Source organism: Phyllostomus discolor, chromosome 5, assembly GCF_004126475.2.
Source record: "Phyllostomus discolor isolate MPI-MPIP mPhyDis1 chromosome 5, mPhyDis1.pri.v3, whole genome shotgun sequence".
Lineage (NCBI taxonomy): Eukaryota > Metazoa > Chordata > Mammalia > Chiroptera > Phyllostomidae > Phyllostomus > Phyllostomus discolor.
This window is the reverse complement of record NC_040907.2, coordinates 127,151,156-127,169,428: the sequence shown is the minus strand read 5'-3', so window position 1 is coordinate 127,169,428 and position 18,273 is coordinate 127,151,156. Positions and strand designations below refer to the sequence as shown.

At 44.0% G+C, this 18,273-nt stretch overlaps 1 protein-coding gene across 1 annotated transcript in view; it reads left to right on the top strand.

Annotated features, from left to right (window-relative positions):
• Positions 1-16,941, top strand: part of HKDC1 (hexokinase domain containing 1) — a 44,688-nt gene extending 27,747 nt beyond the window's left edge. The window contains exons 13-18 of the mRNA XM_028512449.2: positions 1,732-1,827; positions 2,018-2,117; positions 4,370-4,553; positions 8,605-8,760; positions 12,382-12,615; positions 16,031-16,941. Of these exons, the coding sequence (XP_028368250.1) occupies positions 1,732-1,827; positions 2,018-2,117; positions 4,370-4,553; positions 8,605-8,760; positions 12,382-12,615; positions 16,031-16,175 (915 nt within the window). The 3' untranslated portion in view covers positions 16,176-16,941. The remainder of the gene's footprint in view (positions 1-1,731; positions 1,828-2,017; positions 2,118-4,369; positions 4,554-8,604; positions 8,761-12,381; positions 12,616-16,030) is intronic.
• The last annotated feature ends 1,332 nt before the right edge of the window (positions 16,942-18,273 follow it).

Here is an 18,273-nt window from a genome sequence, read left to right as displayed (position 1 = left end):
TTTGAATCTTGGCTTCTACCCTTACTGGCTGTGTGACCTTGGGCAAGTTACTTGACCTCCCTGAAGCTTGGTTTACTCACTTGAAAAGTGGAAATAAAAGTAGTACTTAATCTGCAGTTAAGTTTAGTGGATTTTTAAAATTTTTGTGTAATTATACTTGAGGAATATTTTCCTCAGTGAAGAAATATGTCAGATCTATGTTAACTGACCTGAAAAGGTCTAGGAGATTCATTACTGAGTGAGAAAAACAAATTACCACAGTCCATAGGCAATATGAATTTATTTAAAAATACATGCAAACAGAAAGAGGTCTGGAAGCATTCATATCAGAGAGTTCATAGAGGCTAGCTCTCTGTTTGGGGGGTTGGGGGGTTATAGAGGACTTTAATTTTTTTACGGTGGTAATTCATTCCTGTATTACTGCTGTCATTAAATACACAATAGGGTGGGTTGTGGACTCACATGCGGCTGTCCATGGTCTTGAATGATCGGTGGGTGCCAGGACACAGTTGCTCCTTTTGACCCAGAACACTGGGAGTTTTGACACAGAACTCCCAGAAGTTCTGACAGGTTCATGAAGACACAGCTTAAAAGGAGGGGAAACCTATAGAGCAAAAATGCTGATGGCTGGGGAGAAAAAAGAGACTTTCAAAAAACATTGTTTTTGTGTAATTGCAACTAAAAAAACAATTTTCAGTTGGGAGTATATCTCTGATGTCCTACAAATACCGGCCAGGAAAGAAGCAAGGGAGCCCAGCTTTGCAAGGACTTTGGAGAGAAGGAGGGAGGCTGGGGTCAAGGGCCTCAGGTGAGGTGCCATCCAGCCCCCTGGCTGGGAGCACTGCCATCAGAGATACTGGCCCCCTCTGCTGTCCCAGGAGCTCTCCTGGCCTAGACGGCACAGCTCCATCAGTCCTCACCACCCCTCCCCAGGCTCTGGAGCCTGAGGCTAAACTAACTGCTGCTCTCCGCTAACAGGATAGCCTTTGCTTCCGTTTAAAAATTAAAAACACTTCTTTCTTAGTATTGTAAAAAATTATACCTGCTAATTTTAAGAAAACTAGAAAACACAGCCAAAGAAGAGAGACTAAAAAGCACCGATAATCTTGCACCCAGAGAAACAACTATCCACCCTCTGTTTCAGATTTTTTGCCAAGGGGGAGAGAGCACTAGAGGAGGAGAACTATTTTAAAAAGAGTAGTAGAGTAACTCATAGTCTGCATTTGTTTAATGTGTGTTCACCTAACAGTGTATGGTGAACATCTTTCTTTAGATCTAACCTCTTACAGCATGGGTTTTTATGGCTATATGACATTTCCTGTATTGATGTAAAAGATGATAGATCCATGTTGTTGGAATGATAGGATGCTTCTAGTGTTTTACTGTGGAACAGTGCTTTAATAAACATTCTGTAGCTTAATCTTTAATCACATCTTAATCTGTCCTTGGCGACATTAGCAGTGGGGTCACTATGATCCAGGCCTTTGTTTTGTATCGTCATGGCCAGGGGACACCAGTGGACCACTGATGAGTATGAATTGCTGTGATTATCTCCCTCAGCAGTGGACCCTGTCTGGGCATCCTCCTTTGTAATGCCTCTGGGCCTAGTGTTAGGGCTGCAGAGATGCAAGCAGTGAAAAGCACACATATCTGACTACCTACCAGATGTTGAGGTTGTGCAGTGGTCCCAGAAAACTACTGCTCAAGTGAATTTCCCCTCCTTTCTTTCAGGCAACACTTATTGAGTGGACCAAGGGCTTTAAGGCTACTGACTGTGAAGGAGAAGACATGGTGGACATGCTCAGGGAAGCCATCAAGAGGAGAAATGTATGATATGATGTTGAGGCTCATGCCTGACCCAACCCCTTCCCCCAGGCTCCTGCTCTACCATCCTATGTCCAGTCCTCTAACTCTGACCACTGTCTCTCATGCTCAGACCCCATCTTGGGCTGATATGCCCCTCCTGAGTCTGCTGGGCTTGTACATTCTACCTACAGCAGAGCTGCTTCCTTTGCAGGAGTTTGACCTGGACATAGTTGCAGTTGTGAATGACACAGTGGGGACCATGATGACCTGTGGCTATGAAGATCCCAATTGTGAGATTGGCCTGATTGCAGGTGAGTGGTCAGACATGTCCCATTGACCTACTTCTGTCTGATTCTTGGAGGTTCCTTTTTAACACAGTGAGGGACAGGGGTCCAGCCTTCTGTTTATACAGAGGCTCTGAAGCTGGCTTTGTCCAAGGTAGAGATGAAGTTAAGATTCTGATTCCAGGTTTCCTAACTCCTAAATCTTCACCTGATATTTTCTTCACTAAGGGTACTAAGCCAAGGTTATCCTTTCTGTTGAAGAAAGAGAACGTTATAAAAAGGAGGATTTTCAGATTAGGGCCTTGGAGCAGGTTATGCTGGGAGGAGGGAGACCACAGTTGAGTCATGTTGGCCTGAGGCTGGCTCCAGCGCACACCTCTCAGGTCTTCACTGGCTCTCAGGGGGCACAGGATGGGAAAGAGTTGGAAAGAAACCTGAGAGAGAAGAAGGGAAAGGCCTGAGGTGACGTAGGCATTTTACGGGTCTTTGGGAGAACTCTGGCAGTGATTGAAGACCAGGGCGGATTCCAGGGGGATGACTCATTAAGAGTTGGGGGAAAGGGTGGGAGTTGAACAGGTGGAGATAGGGGTGAAGGGCATTCCAACTGACAGGCACAGGTTAAGTAATGACAGTCTGCAAAGGTGGTTTTAGTTGTTTGTCTGGGGTTCCTGGAGGTGAGTAGTAGGTGGAACAAGGAGATGGAAATATATTCAGATGTCTTCAATGCCAGGTAAGAGGTTTCATCTCACTCTAACCCCTACCTACTTTGTGACCTTGGGCAGGTTACTTATTCTATATGGACTTGAATTTTCTCATCTATGGGAGGGGTTCGGCTAGATCTAGAAGAGAAAAGAGGTGAACTTATTTAATTAAATATAATAGTTGCCTGGACTATAGTGTTGAGAACAGTTCTGAGGACAGGTCATGGGCAAGGGAGAAAAGATTGGCTTATAGATGCCAAATGTTTGCTTGTCCAAGACTAGGTTATTTTCCCTGGCTGGTGTGGCTCAGTGAATTGAGCTCCAGCCTGCAAACCAGAGGGTCACCAGTTCAATTCCCAATCAGGGCACCTGCCTGGGTTGTCCCAGTGGGGGGCATGTGAGAGGCAACTGCACTTTGATGTTTCTCTCCCTCTCTTTCTCCCTCCCTTCCCCTCTCTCTAAAAATAAATAAATAAATAAAATCTTTAAAAAAAAGACTAGGTGATTCCTCATGGTCCCTTCCAGCTCTGACTGGTAACTCCATGACTACTTGGAAGCTCACTTTGTGTGTTTGTAGCTTAACAATGGTGATGATGATGATGATGATGATGATATCACCATTTACTGAATACTTACTGCATGGAGAAAACTTACAAACATCATCTCATTTTTTAAAATTACCAGTCTACAAGGTCTGTCCAGAAGGTATCCAGTTATGTAATATGAAAAATAGAGACATGTATTAAAGAAGATACAAGATATAAGATATATTGTATATGGGACAATGATGCCTCAGTCCCCTTCAAAGTAGGCACCTTGCGACCTCACACAGTTCTCCCAATTGCCATCAGCTGCCCATTGTATATTCTTGAATCATATTGAAGGTCTGAAATCTCTTCCCTTTCAAACATGATTTTAGTTTTGGGAAAAGCCAGAAGTTGCAGGGTGCCAAATCTAGGCTGTAGGGGGGCTGAGTCACCTGGGTGATTTGATGTTTCACCAAAAACTGCACGGGACTTGATGCATGAGCAGGCACGTTGTTGTGATGAAACTGCCAATCCCCAGTTGCCCAGAGCTGTGGCATTCTGAATCATCCAAATAGTTTCCATGGAGGAATGTTCAAGCACAATGCAAAATTTGATGGAGATTCATTGCTGTACTTGCTTAGTCATTTTGAATGTGACAGCCACACAGTACACATGCTCACTCAAAGGTGTCTCCTGCCCCCACTGACTAGTACAGTGAAGTTGTTGTTCGTGCATGAACATTCCAGTCCACTCTCCTTGGCTGCCAGGTTACATCAATGTGCAAACTGTTCTCATTATATCTCATTATATTAACGATGGCTGGGCTTTTTCCAGATAGACCTCATATAAGGCAGGTACTATTTCCTCTTCATAGATGAAGAAACCGGACCTCTGAAAGATGATATGCTTGTCTAAGGTCACTCAGCAATGAGGGTAAAGCTGGAATCCACACCAAGTTGTATCTGACTCCAAGCCTAAATTCCTGTCCACTGTCTCTCTAAGACCTGGTGGTGTTTTCCAAAGACTAACGTCTCTTCACGACTCCTTCTAGGAACGGGCAGCAATGTGTGCTACATGGAGGAGATGAGGAACATAGAGATGGTGGAAGGGGACCAAGGGAAGATGTGCATTAACACAGAGTGGGGAGGATTTGGAGATAATGGCTGCATAGACGACATCCGGACCCAATATGACAAGGAGGTGGATGAGGGGTCTTTGAATCCTGGCAAACAAAGGTAAGAATGTGGACGTGTACCTCTCTGCAGGTTGCGCATATACAGCTTTACCAGATCTGAGGGGTGGGGGCTATTTTTACATCATAGACACTATACCTTTGTATACTTTTTACAATTCACTATCAGATGTCAGTGTACTGTCTCATTTGAACAAAAGCAAAATGTTATGACAAATTTCCAATATAAAGAAGGGTTGCCTTTTTCTTTTTTAAATTATATTTTATTGATTATGCTATTACAGTTGTCCTGGTTTTCCCCTTTGTCCCCTTCCACCCAGTACCCCCCACTCCCTCAGACAATCCCCATACCATTGGCCACTCCATCTCCCGTGCTGTACTTTACATCCCCATGGCTATTCTGCAACTACACACTTGTACTTCTCAATCCCTCACATCTTCACCCATTCTCCTCCTTCCCCTCTCCCATCTGGCAACCTTCCGGACACTAACTTCTTTTTTCTTGCTTTTAAGAGACTCTCTTTATCCTTAACCTTTGGCCATTTAATAATGTGTCTTGGAGTGAGCTTCTTTGCATCTATCATAATTGGGATTCTCTGTGTTTCCTGGACTTTCATGTCTATTTCCTGCACCAAATTTAGGGAAGTTTTCTTTCACTATTTTTTCAGATAGATTTCCAATTTCTTGCTCTTTCTCTTCTCTTTCTGGCACCCCATGAGGTGATTGTTGGACCTCTTAAAGTTGTCCCAGAGGCTGCTTATACTGTCCTCATTTTTTAAATAATTTTTTCTTCATGTTTTGCATGGTTGTTTTTTGCTTCATTATATTCCAAATATTTGATTTGATTTGTGGCTTCATCCATTCTTCTGTTGTTTCCCTTAAATTGTTCTTTATTTCAATCAGTGTATCCTTCATTTCTGACTGGGTCTTTGTGCTGCTGAGTTCCTCACTAAGTTCCTTGAACATTCTTATAAACAGTGTTTTGAACTCTGCATCTGATTGCTTATCTCCATTTCGTTTAGCTTTTTCTGGAGTTTTGATCTGTTCTTTCATTTGGGCCATGTTTCTTTGTCTCCTCATTTTGGCAGCCTCCCGTGTTTGTTTCTATGTATTAGGTAGAGCTGCTATGACTCCCTGTCTGGGTAGCATGGTCTAATGTAGTAGGTGTCCTGTAGGGTCCAGTGGTACAGCCTCTCCTATCACCCCATTTGGTTACTTGAGGTGTTCCCTTTGTGTGGGCTGAGTATCAGTTCCTCTTGTAGTTGAGCCTTGGTTGCTGTTGGCAGGTCAATTTGAGGGATTTACCCAGGCCAGTCATCTGCAAGGATTGGCTGTAACCACTGACCATTAACCTCTATTCTCCATGGAGGGTCAACTGTGCAGGGGCAGGGTGGTGGTGCTCCAATGTGGTCTGTAGCTCTCCACGGGGTGCGTTGGCCCTGGGGTTTTCCCCTGCGTTCCAGGCCAAGGTCAGCCCCCACCTGTGTTTTGCCAGGGGCCCCCTGCCTGAGCCATAAAGCAATCTGAAATGGCTGCTGATTGTGCTGGGCTTGGAGATTCCCAGGTGAAGCAAGCTGTGATAATCTGGCTGCTGCTAGGGCTCACAGAAGCCAGCTGTTGCTTGTTTGGTAGGATTTAGGAGCCAATACCAGCCATTCTTATGGAAAAGAAGCTTGGGTGGGCCTGTAAACTGAGTGGGGAAGAGACTCTGGATCTCCAAGGTGGGTCCCACAGTGTTAGCCATGTTGGTGGAGTCTCAGATATGCCACCAGCCTGCTGGCTCTGTAGGGGGAGGGTTCAACAAAAGGACAATGGCCTTTGCTCGACCTGATGCCAGACATTTCATCTCTCCCTGTATACCACTGGTGCCCTTCAAGCTGCCATCCCAGTGCTAGAGCTCAGAGGGAGTGAGTCTGAGTGGATGAGTCTGTGTGTGGGTTCCCTAAGGGGAACTGCTTAGTGCTCCATCAGCCTTCTCCACTGACTCGATCTCTGCTGGTTTTTGCAGCCAGTACTTGTAGGGACTTACCTTCCTGACACTGGAATCCTGGGCTGGGACTCCTCGCTCCTGAGATATCCCTGAATTTTTATCCACGGGTGTGAGGCTAACCCATTCTACTTCCTCACTCCTCCTATCAATCAGATTGGATGGATGTGGCTTCTTCAATTGCATAGTTGTCAGACTTCCATTCTGCTTGATTTCTGATGTTCCTGAGTGATGGGTGTTCTATATTTTAGTTGTAATTTTGATGTGGTTGTGGGAAGAGGTGAGCCATATCTGTCTACATTACCATCTTGACCAGAAGATGGGTTGTCTTTTTCTAATTTCCATAAGATACCATGAGGGCTAGTGGTGTCTTTGGAAGTGAGGCTGGTGTCACAGAGCAGTCTGTTTACTGTGGGCCGGTGTCACAGAGCAGGAAGGAATATGGTGACTCCATGGGCCCTCTCAAGATGGGCTTCTGGGAGGTCCAATTCAGAAGTCCAAAGCCTCAGACTTTCCAGAGCTGGCTGCCAGGTTGCTGCCCTCTGCTTTTCTGGGGTGAGGAAGTGGCCACAGGGGAAGATGGGAGTCCTGGTTCTCCACCATGATGTGATGTTGCAGTGTGGGTCACAATCGCCTGTGAGGTGTATTCCAATTACTAATCATATTAAAAATACTGCAAACAGTGAATGGGTTTTTTTTTAAAAAGATAGAGTACATTTTCACTTGCATTCTCATATACCTTCTTGAGTAGGAGAGAAAGGAGTGGGCAGGGGTAGAGTTATCATCAATAGGAATTGATGATTAACCCAGGCTTGTGCATTAGAACCGGCGCTAGCAAACCTTTTCTATAATGTACTAGAGAGTAAATGTTTTACTATCAGGTCACAACTAAACTCAGTGTCTGAATATATAAAATAAGATGGAAATGCAGATTTGTTGAGACGGGTGGTAGCCAAGTAAAGAAGTCAAGCGGACAGGAAGTGTCACGGAACGGGATGCCCAGGCCACACACGTCTGGTGACCGTTGCACTGAGAGCACTGTGTAGAGAAGGCCCCGAGGCTCCTCAGTGTCCTTGGGCTCTAGTCTCTGTGGCTGGAGGCAGGTGAGTTGCAGTAAGCTCAGCTGAACCAGGGATTGCCCCTCAAAGAAAAAAATCTGATAAATGTATTTATCTTTGAGTCCTGGGTTGGGGCATCTGAGTATCATGGCTCTTCTCATGGGGCAAGTTCCTTCTGATGTAGTTTTGTGTCTGAACCCACTGGAGACATATTTTTGGAGAGAGAATTTAAGGGAACGGCACATTTGAATTTGCTGCTGTAATTTGTCTGTTTCATCTTGGTTCCTTGGTTTCACGTTAGGGCCTGAGCAGTGAAGAGAACACACAAGTCCAGCACCCAAGCCTCAGGCACTCTCAGGTTTCCATTTGACCCTGCCAGCTGTGGGGGTCCAGCCCTGCATCACTGCAATTGGTAACTGTCACACGTACCTGTACAGAGTGCCTGGTCAGTGCCTGTTGGTGACAAAGCACCTTCTCTTGCTCCTTCCCTCATGTTGCTCACAGCTTGATAGAAAGGGGACAGGGAGATAACATTTTTTGAGCACCCCTGGTGTGTGCAGACAGTTTAAATGTATTCTCCCATAGAGCAGAATCTCTAGTGGGACATACTGTTTCCAAGTATAAGGCTATGAGAATCTCTGGTAGAACAGATTTGTAGTACAAAGCCAAGGAGAACTGGCTTTGGGGCCAAGAGAGGAACTAGCTTTTGCTTAGCGCTTAACTATATACCAGATACTTGCCTTCCAATAGTCTTGTGGGGTCAGTGGTTTTTTCCCTGTTTTATTGATGATAGCTTAGCACTTGCTCAGGTTATGGACCTAGTATGTTGTGGAGCAGAGACATGGCTCCTGGTCAACATGGCTCCAAACCCTGGCTTCCTCACCTCATTGCATTTCTCTAGCCTGCTGCTCACTCTGAAACACTCCGAGCCAGGCAACTGGCAGATGCCAATGCTGTGCCTTCCACAGCCTGATCCGTGGTCTTTTGGGAATCATTCATCAGTGCTGATTTTCCTGCTCTCACCAGCCGTATCCCCCTTCCCCAAACAGATATGAGAAAATGACCAGTGGGATGTACCTGGGGGAGATTGTGCGGCAGATCCTGATTGACCTGACAAAGCAGGGCCTCCTCTTCCGTGGGCAGATTTCAGAGCGTCTCCGGACCAGGGGCATCTTTGAAACCAAGTTCCTGTCGCAGATTGAAAGGTAACGTGTGATCACGTTCCCCTGCTCAGTGTGAGAGGCCCTAATTTGGATGTGCTACTGTCATGCCAGGGTTAGGCAGATTTGAGATTTAAAAATAAAACAGTAAAGCCAAGACAAGATCAGGCATGCCTGCTGAGTGTGCCCCCACTCCAGCTGCATCAGGACCGCAATGCAAGGGTGTGCACACAGCTGGCTGTGGGGTGAGGAAGTGGGCATGGGGCCAGCAGCCTGTTCAGGCCCTGAGGTTCCTAAACTCTTACACAGGAGTTAGCTTAGGCCAGAAAACGTTAACCTTAATCTTATAAAATATCCCGTCAGTGTTCCCATTTCCAAAATTACCTAAAAATAATGGTTTTTACAGTTTGTTTACCTCAGTATCCAAATAAGGTCCATACATTACATTTGGTTGATATATTTTTAAATATTTTATTTATTTATTTTTAGAGAGGGTTGAAGGGAGGGAGAAAGAGGGAGAGAAAAACATCGATGTGAGATTGGTTGCCTCTTGTATATATGCCCCGACTACAACTGGAAACCAAACCCACAACCCAGGCGTGTGCCCAGACTAGGAATCCAACCGGTGACCTTTCACTTTGTGGGACAACACCCAATCAACTGAACCAGACCAGTTGGGGCAATTTGCTTGATATGTTTTCTAAAATATTTTTTCAATCAATTGATGTTCCCTCCCTCTCTTGTTTCACATGTATTTGACAAAGAAGCTGTCCTTTTATCCTATGAGTTTCCTATGTTACAAATTTTGATCATCACAGCATTTAGTGTTTTCTTCTGTCCCTTGTATTTCCTGCAAACTTAATAGTTAGACCCAGACACATGGTTAGATTCTGTGCTGAGTTTTAGACAAGAACATTTCACAGGCGTACTGCGTTGTCTGTCCGTCTCTGTTTTACGATGTAAGCAGTTACTGGTGCTCACTGCTTAGATCCATGATTTCACTGGAGATTGTAAAGTGGTGACAGTGCTGTCACTCCTTCCGCGTTTAGTAGCTGGGATGCTTCTAGAAAGAGAAACTCCCCCAGATCGATTCTTTGGTGTAATTATTGTAAATGGCTGCCTCATGTTGCATTAGGTTGCTATACTATAATTTACTAAACTCCCCCTTTAGGTTTCTACCATTCTGTGTAACACCATAATTATTGTTTTTGTATACATAGTCATTTGCATCTCATGAATTACTGCCTCAGGAGTAGAAGCATTTGGCTAAAAGAGGCATTTCCCTATGGACACACTTTTTTAAAAAGGCAGTTCCAGATCCCACTACCACCAGTTATGCGCAGGTGTGCCAGTTTCACTGCTTTTCCTACCAGCCCTGGTTGTTATCGGAGTGTGCGTGTTTGGGATTTTTCTCAATTTTCATTCCTTCATTTAATTCTCCTGGCCTTTATGGCCAGGTGCCAAGAAGCCAAAAATCATTTTGGAAAAAAAAAGAAAACTCTTTCTTTTTTAAGGATTTTATTTATTTATTTCTAGAGAGAGAGGAGAAGGGAGGGAGAAAGGGAGGGAGAGAAACATTGATGTGAGACAAACATTGATGGGTTGCCTCTTAGGGTCTGAACCTGCAAGCCAGGCAGGTTCAGACCCTAAGCGGGTCTGACCGGGAATCAAACCAATAGCCTTTCTCTTTGTGGGATGATGCTCAACCAGCTGAGCCATACCACTCAGGGCAAGAAAACTCTTCATAAATGAAAGCAGTGCACTTCACGAGGGAAATCGGATGGACTGTTGCAGAGGAGTTCTTGCTGTTTAAGGAGGAGGTGGTGGGTAGAGTCAGCAGCAGCAGCAGCAGGGGCAGTGATTTTGTTTCTGAAGTGTTGATTAGCAAACATTTGGCATTCTTTTTTTTTTTTTTTTTGGTCTGGTCTTCTACTCATCAGATCCAAAGGTACAAGTTTAAAGTCATCACCTTTGGTGACCAGAGGGGTCTCTTTTGTGTGGGAGAAATAGTTTCTTGCTTGTGTGCAAGAGATAAACAGACATATTTTGCCTTGCTTTTTTGAATACAAAGAAAGTTGTTCTGGACAAAGCAAGTTGTCAGGACCTGGATGCCTCCACAGATATTTGCACCTGCCACTGAAGGTGTCTGCTTCGGATGCTTTGATTCCTACAGGCTTTTTAAAAAAAAAGCCTTTATGGAATAAAAGAAGATAATCCCCATCTAGTGCTGATGGGGAGATAGTAGGTGCTATGCTGACTGTGGCCCATTTCAAAACATGTTGTTGAATGGGCAGGACAGTGATTCTCAGGGGAAGAATCCTGAGTTTACAGTCCCAGAGCCTGAGCTTAACATTCATCTCTACTGCTTACCTGGGTTGTGCTGTGTGATCTGAGGCAGGTAGCTTCACCTCTCTGGACCCTAATTTCCTCTTATAAAAAAATAATTGCTCTTCTGCTTAACCCCAAGGATTGCTCTGAGGATCGAGGAAGGGAACATATATGAAAGAACTAGGTAAACTGTGAAGGACTACACTATGGAAGAAATTTTATACATGCTAATACAACCCCACTTTTTTCTTCCTGTACTAATATTGCTCAGTCATAAGCAAAAGAAGGAAAATAAGGATTACTGGTAATTCTACCGGCATCTGAATAGATTTCCTTCTGCTTTTTATGGTTGTTGTTCAAGGAAAAACATTATTTAAAAACAAAAACAAACCAAGGTCATATGGCACATAATGTTTTTATAATTTATTTTTCTACTTAATACATCATGAGCACTTTTCATAGCATTAAATATAAACTCACCTTTTAGGTCTACAGATTTTATTGCCTGGCTACACCCCCATGTACCTGTTGAATCTGCTATATAATCACAGAGTTTGTTTCTCAGCTGTTCTCTCTTTATCATGCTCTTCTCCCCTAGGTAGTATGTGAGACAGTCCAGGCTATAACTTCCCCTTCTTCAGCTGGGGAGTCAGAGCTCTCTAAGTTCACTGCAAGATAAGCAGAATATAGAGTCCAGGCTAACGGGTCCCCACAATGGCTGCTTCTCTGCATGGCCTAGCAGGTTCCCATTTACCAAGATGCTGACTGTGCATCGTGTGGTCGTTTATTCATTTGCCCATTGAACGTACACAGCCCTGACCGGCTACTAGTGAGACTACAGTCCTACCCTCAAAGAGCATGTAGTCTAGTTGCGGAGAGAAAGCATAAAATCAGAATAGTTGCAAAAGGACCGTTGGCCAGCTGAACGGGGCCAGAGTACCAGAAGCTAGTGTGCTCAGTGGGAAGGCTGGCTAGATGTGGTGCGAGAAGGTGTGTGTGTGAATCCTGCTCTCTAGTCTCTGTGGGCAAGTCTCTAGCACTCTGCACCTCAGATTCCTCTTCTGAAAAATGGATCCTTGATGTATCGTTTACTGAAATTAGTAATAGCTCCTAATGAGATAATAGGTTTGAACACACCTAACATAAGAGGTTTTCACACTTTATTTTTTAAGCATGAATGGGACTTCCTGGGGGTGGCATTCTGCTCCAACTTAGCCATGGTCTGGATAATTTTCTTTCTCCTTCCAGGACATCTAGGGGTGGGGGGCTGTGAGCCATGTGGGGCAGATTCAAGGGCACCCAAAGTAGGTACTGACATCTTGTTCTGCTTGCCTGCAGCGACCGGCTGGCCCTGCTCCAGGTGAGGAGGATCCTGCAGCAGCTCGGCTTGGATAGCACATGCGAGGACAGCATCGTGGTGAAGGAGGTGTGTGGAGCTGTGTCCCGTCGGGCTGCCCAGCTCTGTGGTGCGGGCATGGCCGCCATCGTGGAGAAAAGGAGGAAAGACCAGGGGCTTGAGCACCTGAAGATCACTGTGGGCGTGGACGGCACCCTGTACAAGCTGCACCCTCAGTGAGTGCCTGCAGAGGGCGGGGGCGGGAGGGTGCTGAGTTCGAGAGTGGGCCTGTTGAATTGGACAGACAGGGTTGAGCCCTGGTGGCTCTGCTTCCTGGTAGCATGCTGTGGGAATCCCCTCTGAACCCCAGCTTTTTCATTGTGAAAGGTGGGCTGTAGTAGCCTCTGCCTCACAGAGCTACGTGAAGGTTACAGGGTTAATACCTGTAACGTGCTTCACACAGTGCTCAGTAAACCCAAGTGATGATTATCAACACATTCTCATTGTCCTCTCAGGGGAGAAATGAAAACTGACTATTTTGTGTAATATAGAGCATTGTCAAGTAGGAGCTGCTTATAATTTTCTTAGCTCAGAATAAGTGGACAGAAGGATTAAGAGCCCGTCAGGCAATATGAGTTTGAATCCTGGCTCTCCCACTTAGTAGCTGGGAGACCTAAAGCCAGTTTCTTACCTTGTTAAATAAGGACAAAAATTATACCTGCCTTGTAGATTGTTGTGAGGATTAAGTTAAATAGTCTGTGTAGCAAGCATGGAACATCACAGAAATGTCAATGACAAAAGCTATAACTTTTATTTTCATTTCGAGTTTTACATTTCATTTTGGTGAAAAGAAAAAATATTAACAAGCCTATAGAAATTTCCAATCATGTGGAAATGTATACATGAACTTATTATTATAATCCTTGTTCCTTAGCCCTTCCTGTGATGCTAATTGTGTGAAATAACCAAGTGGTATCTTCTCTTGCTTTTTCCTTGAGATCATGTATTTTTGTTGTGGTTCCTATAAGCCCCTCCCTTGAACCATGACTTGACTGAAGAACAAAACCACATGATCATATCAATAAGTACAGACAAAGCACTTGGTAAAATCTAACACCTTCCAAGATGAAAAGTACTCAGCAAACTAGGAATGAGGAAACTTCCTCAACCTGGCAAAGAACATCTATGACAAATCCTCAGCTGACATCATATTTCCTGGTGAAAGACTGGATGCTTCTCCTTTAAGATCAGGAACAAGACAAGGATGTCCTCTCTCGCCACTGCTGGTCAACATTGTACTGCTGCTAATGCTGCCTCTAGATGGTTTGTGATGTCTGTCTATCAGTCAAATCTTAATTCAAGGAGAGGTTTGTAAGAACCAGACCCAAAATGTGTGACCTCAAGGGGAAGATCATGGGTAAGCCTAGTCAACACTGTTAGGCAAGAAAAGATAGTGAAAGGCATCCATGTTAGAAAGGCAAAAATAAAACTATCTTTGTTCACAGATGACAGACATGACTTAGAATATAGAAAATTATCAGGCATCCACACACACAAAACTCTTGGAACTAATAAACAACTTCAGCAGGGTTTCAGAATACAAGATCAATATACAAAATCTAATTATGCATTAGCAGTGAATAATCCAAAAGTGAAACTTAAGGAAATAATTTTATTTACAGCAGCAGTAAAAGGAATAAAATACTTAGTAATAAATTTCACAAACCAAATGCAAAACTTGTACATTGAAAACTATGACATCATTGAAAGGAATTAAAGAAGACTTATATAAATGGAAAGACAACTGTGTTAATGGATTGGAACACTTAATATTAAGATAGCAATACTTCCCAAATTGATCTTCAGATCAGACATAACCACTATTGAAATCCCTGCACACTTCTTTGCAGAAATCAACAAATTGATTCTATCATTCAAATGCAAATGCAAAGAATTCAGAATAGCTGAAACAATCTTCAAAGAAGAACACAACTGAAGAAGTCATACTTCTCTATTTAAAAACATACTCTAAAGTTACAGTAATCAAAGCAGTATGGTACTGACATAAAGATTAAATATACATGCCATTGGAATAGACATTGAGAGTCCAGGAATAAACCCACACATTTATGGCCAGTTGATTTTCAACAAGGATACCAAGGCCATTCGATGGGGAAAAATATTCTCTTTAACAAATGGTGCAATAATTGGATCTCCACATGGAAAACAATGAAGTTGGACTTCAACCTCACACCATGTACAAAAATTAACTCAAAATGGATCAAAGACCTGAATTAGGACCTAAAACTATAAAACTCTTAAAAGAAAATGTAGGTGTAAATCTTTGTGACCTTGGAATAGGCAGTGGTCTAAAATATGACATCAAAAGCATAAGGAACAAAATAAAAAATAGATAAATGGAACTTCATTAAAATAAAATATTTTTATACATCATACAAGTTGAAAAGAAAGAAGAAAATATTTGCAATCATGTATCTGATGAGGGACTTATATTTAGAATATATACACAACACAAAACAACTCAAAAATAAAAACAAGTAACCTAATTAACAAATGACATCTCTCCAAAGAAGATCTACAAATGGCCAATAAACACTTGAAAAGATGCTCAGAATTATTAGTCACTAAGAAGATGCAAATCAAAACTGTGAAACAGCATTTCACACCCACTTAGGATGGCTATAATAAAAAAGACTGACAGTAACAAGTGTTGGGCAGGATGTGATAAAATTGGAGCCCTGATGTACTGCTGGTGGGAACACAGTTTGCCAGTCTCTAAAAAAGATAAACAGCCCTGGCTGGAGTGGCTCAGTGGATTGAGTGCCAGTCTAACACAGTGCCCGAGTCACCCACTGGTGCTGTGTTCGAGTTGTGTTCAGAACCTGCTCTGGCGTGCTGGGCCTCAGAGATGGCCAACATCAGTACCACTACAGTAACCCAGGATCCCAGCAGCTGCAGCCCAGATGCCCAGGCCTTTGGTAAACATACATGATCCCACAGACTGGCCTGGTAACTGGCTCCCAGGATGTTGATTCCAACGGATTTATTATCACAAGTGCTAGTTGTGAGAGGCCAAGTGTTGTGATTAAGGCTGTGTGCTTTAGGGGGAAATTAATGGAGGGAGAGACAAATAAATGGTTGGATGGATAGAGCAAACAGGACAAAATTTTAACTTTGTTGAGTCTAGGCAGAAGGTATAGAGGTACTTGAACTGTTCTTTAAGTTTGGAAATTTTGAAAATAAAAATTTGGGGAAAATTTGAACAAAAAATGTGAGGTTTGGAAAAAGACTGGCCTGGTCCAGATCTTAATAAACTGATTAGTTGTATAAATTTGGACAAGTTTCTTACCTTTGGAGCATCAATTTATTTATGTAGTGAAGATAGCAATAATTATTTTCAAACTACTATTTATTACACTTTGATATTCTGCATGTCAAACATCTAGCATATTCTGTGGCATTAGCATTGTTCAGTAAAAGGTAATATTAAAACAGCTACTGATGAAATGGTAAGCTCTTCTAGAACCTTGAGAAGCAAACTGGAAGCAACAAACTAATTTGAAATAATTTATGAATATGCTGATTCCAAATGTCAGGGCTGATGAAGGTTTTCTTTTCCCTTTTTTACAGCTTTTCTACGATACTGCAGGAAACTGTGAAGGACCTGGCCCCTCGATGTGACGTGACGTTCCTGCTTTCCGAAGATGGCAGCGGGAAGGGAGCAGCTCTGATCACCGCCGTGGCCAAGAGGTTGCAGCAGGCGCAGGACAACTAGGCAGCCCTCCTGGTCGGCCGATGCGCCTCGGGTTCTGACCAACCTTCCCTCCAGCAGATGAGTGGGTCCAGGACCAACAGGCGGGCTTCTGGCCGACTTCGCCTTCTGGGTAGCCAGAAGAGAACCCCAAGTTCTTGAGTATTCTTAGCTTTTGTTTCTGGTTTTCAAGGGCAGTACTTGATATCTCTATTTGGTATATTTGGGCTCAAGATGAGCCAGCTTGTAAAATCAAAGCATGTGGCTTGAGACATCATCCCCTTTCAGTAAATCTCTCAGTTGAGAGCTGACCTGTGAGTTCTCCACGGCTTTGGGTCTTGTGGCCACTGCACTTGGCAGTGTGCGCCATCTGCCCCTGTGGCCCGGCAGGCTGAGCGCCCCTGGCTGTGCTTTGGCCTTTGCTGTAGCTCACTGGGCCCCCTACTTGTCACGTTGCACATGTTGTAGGGCTGGGGACTTATGTCGTCAGCTGGAGATTAATCTAACTTGTCCCTAACTTGTCATGTTGACTCCAAAGACTGGAATATCCAGGATGTGGAGGGCTGGACTGCCGGGGAGCCTGTGGGAAGCTGGCCTTGCTCACAGGGAACAGTGTCGACACCCTGTGGGACTTTTTCTCAATATGTGTGTGCCATTGGGGGGCGCGTCTTTGGGGCACCTGTTTTTCATTTTACAGGTGGTTTGTGCTGCTATTGTTGATACTAGTTTTAAGGACTGTTGGGTATAGGAAATCCAGTAAATGAATAAAAAGTATTTTACTTCCTAAGAATCTTTGCATGAGGTATTACTGTTTTACCTGGGAGGCGCGCTTGGTAACTTCATGCTCTGCTGGCGGAATAAGGGGCACAGAGTTGCTGAGAGCGTCTCTCCAGTCCAGCCTTCTTACCAACAGGGGGAAATGTACGGGGTATCTTCTACAATACCTTTAACAGATTATCCAAATTTCATTTGAATGCATACTTCCAGTGACTATCACGTGATCCCACAGTCTAAAAGAGTGAGGGAGAGGCCCCCTAGAACTGGGGACAGACCAGGGAGTGAGGTTCACTGGGAAATTTTTTTTTCATACATTCAGTAAACAGATACTGCAGTGGGCAGGTGCTAGATTAATCAAAATGAACTTTGTTGTGTTTTAGGGTTATATGTCCTTGGAGAGAGGTTGTATGGATTTCTTAAATTTATCCTTTTGTATTTTAGGGTTATGTCTCTTTGGGGAAATGTTTCATGGTCAGATTTTTGTCTTAGTGAACCCCAAACCTTGTTGTCCTTGTCATCCTTGTGGAGGTCTCCCATTCCTTGGTAAGACGCCTCCAGCTCCCAGCCCCGCGCCCCCGCCCCTGGTTCTGCTAGGGGTCTCTCCCTTTGCCATCTGCTTAGACAGGTGATCTGACCCAGGTTCAGGTAGCCGCACCACCACATTCTCCCACAGCCTGGTCTCTCAGCACATGTTTGGCAAGATGGCCAGCCATGGTCTGTAACCCAAGGTATCCAGGCAACTTTGCACATTCTGACTGATTGATGGCATCACAGAGTCCTTGACCCATAACGGAACTGCAAAGAGAGCAGACAGCGGCTTGCTGTCCTGGGACAGGTCCGGCCCCGAAACACCTGGGACGATGGAGGGCTAACTTTTCAAAGTTTCCTAGGCAAGACCAGCCACCACACCACACAACAAGGTAAATGATCCTCCCATGAGCCCACACACTTTTCCTCTTGGGAACAGCATCTTCATCTACATTTTCTGGTCCTGTGGTTACTTTCTCCCTGTAAACTTTTTGACTAGAAAGAAGAGATGAACACAGATTTAAGAACTACATTTTCTCCCTGACTCTGACTCGGTGGAACAAGTGACCTGATTCCCATTGGTCTGACTTTAGTTGGCTAATGAATGGCAATTGGGGGAAACGAATTTCTCACACCCACTTCCCTGCACCCCCACTGTCTTGGCAGTCCCTCTCTTGCTGTTTTACAGTTGAAACTCTTGGTAAAGCATATTTTATTAGAAGAAGGTGAGGACTTGGGAGAAGTTGGATAATAAAAGAGGGATCTGATAGCCCATATTTGGGGTGAACTAGGAGGGGCAATTAGGGTAGAGGAGTTT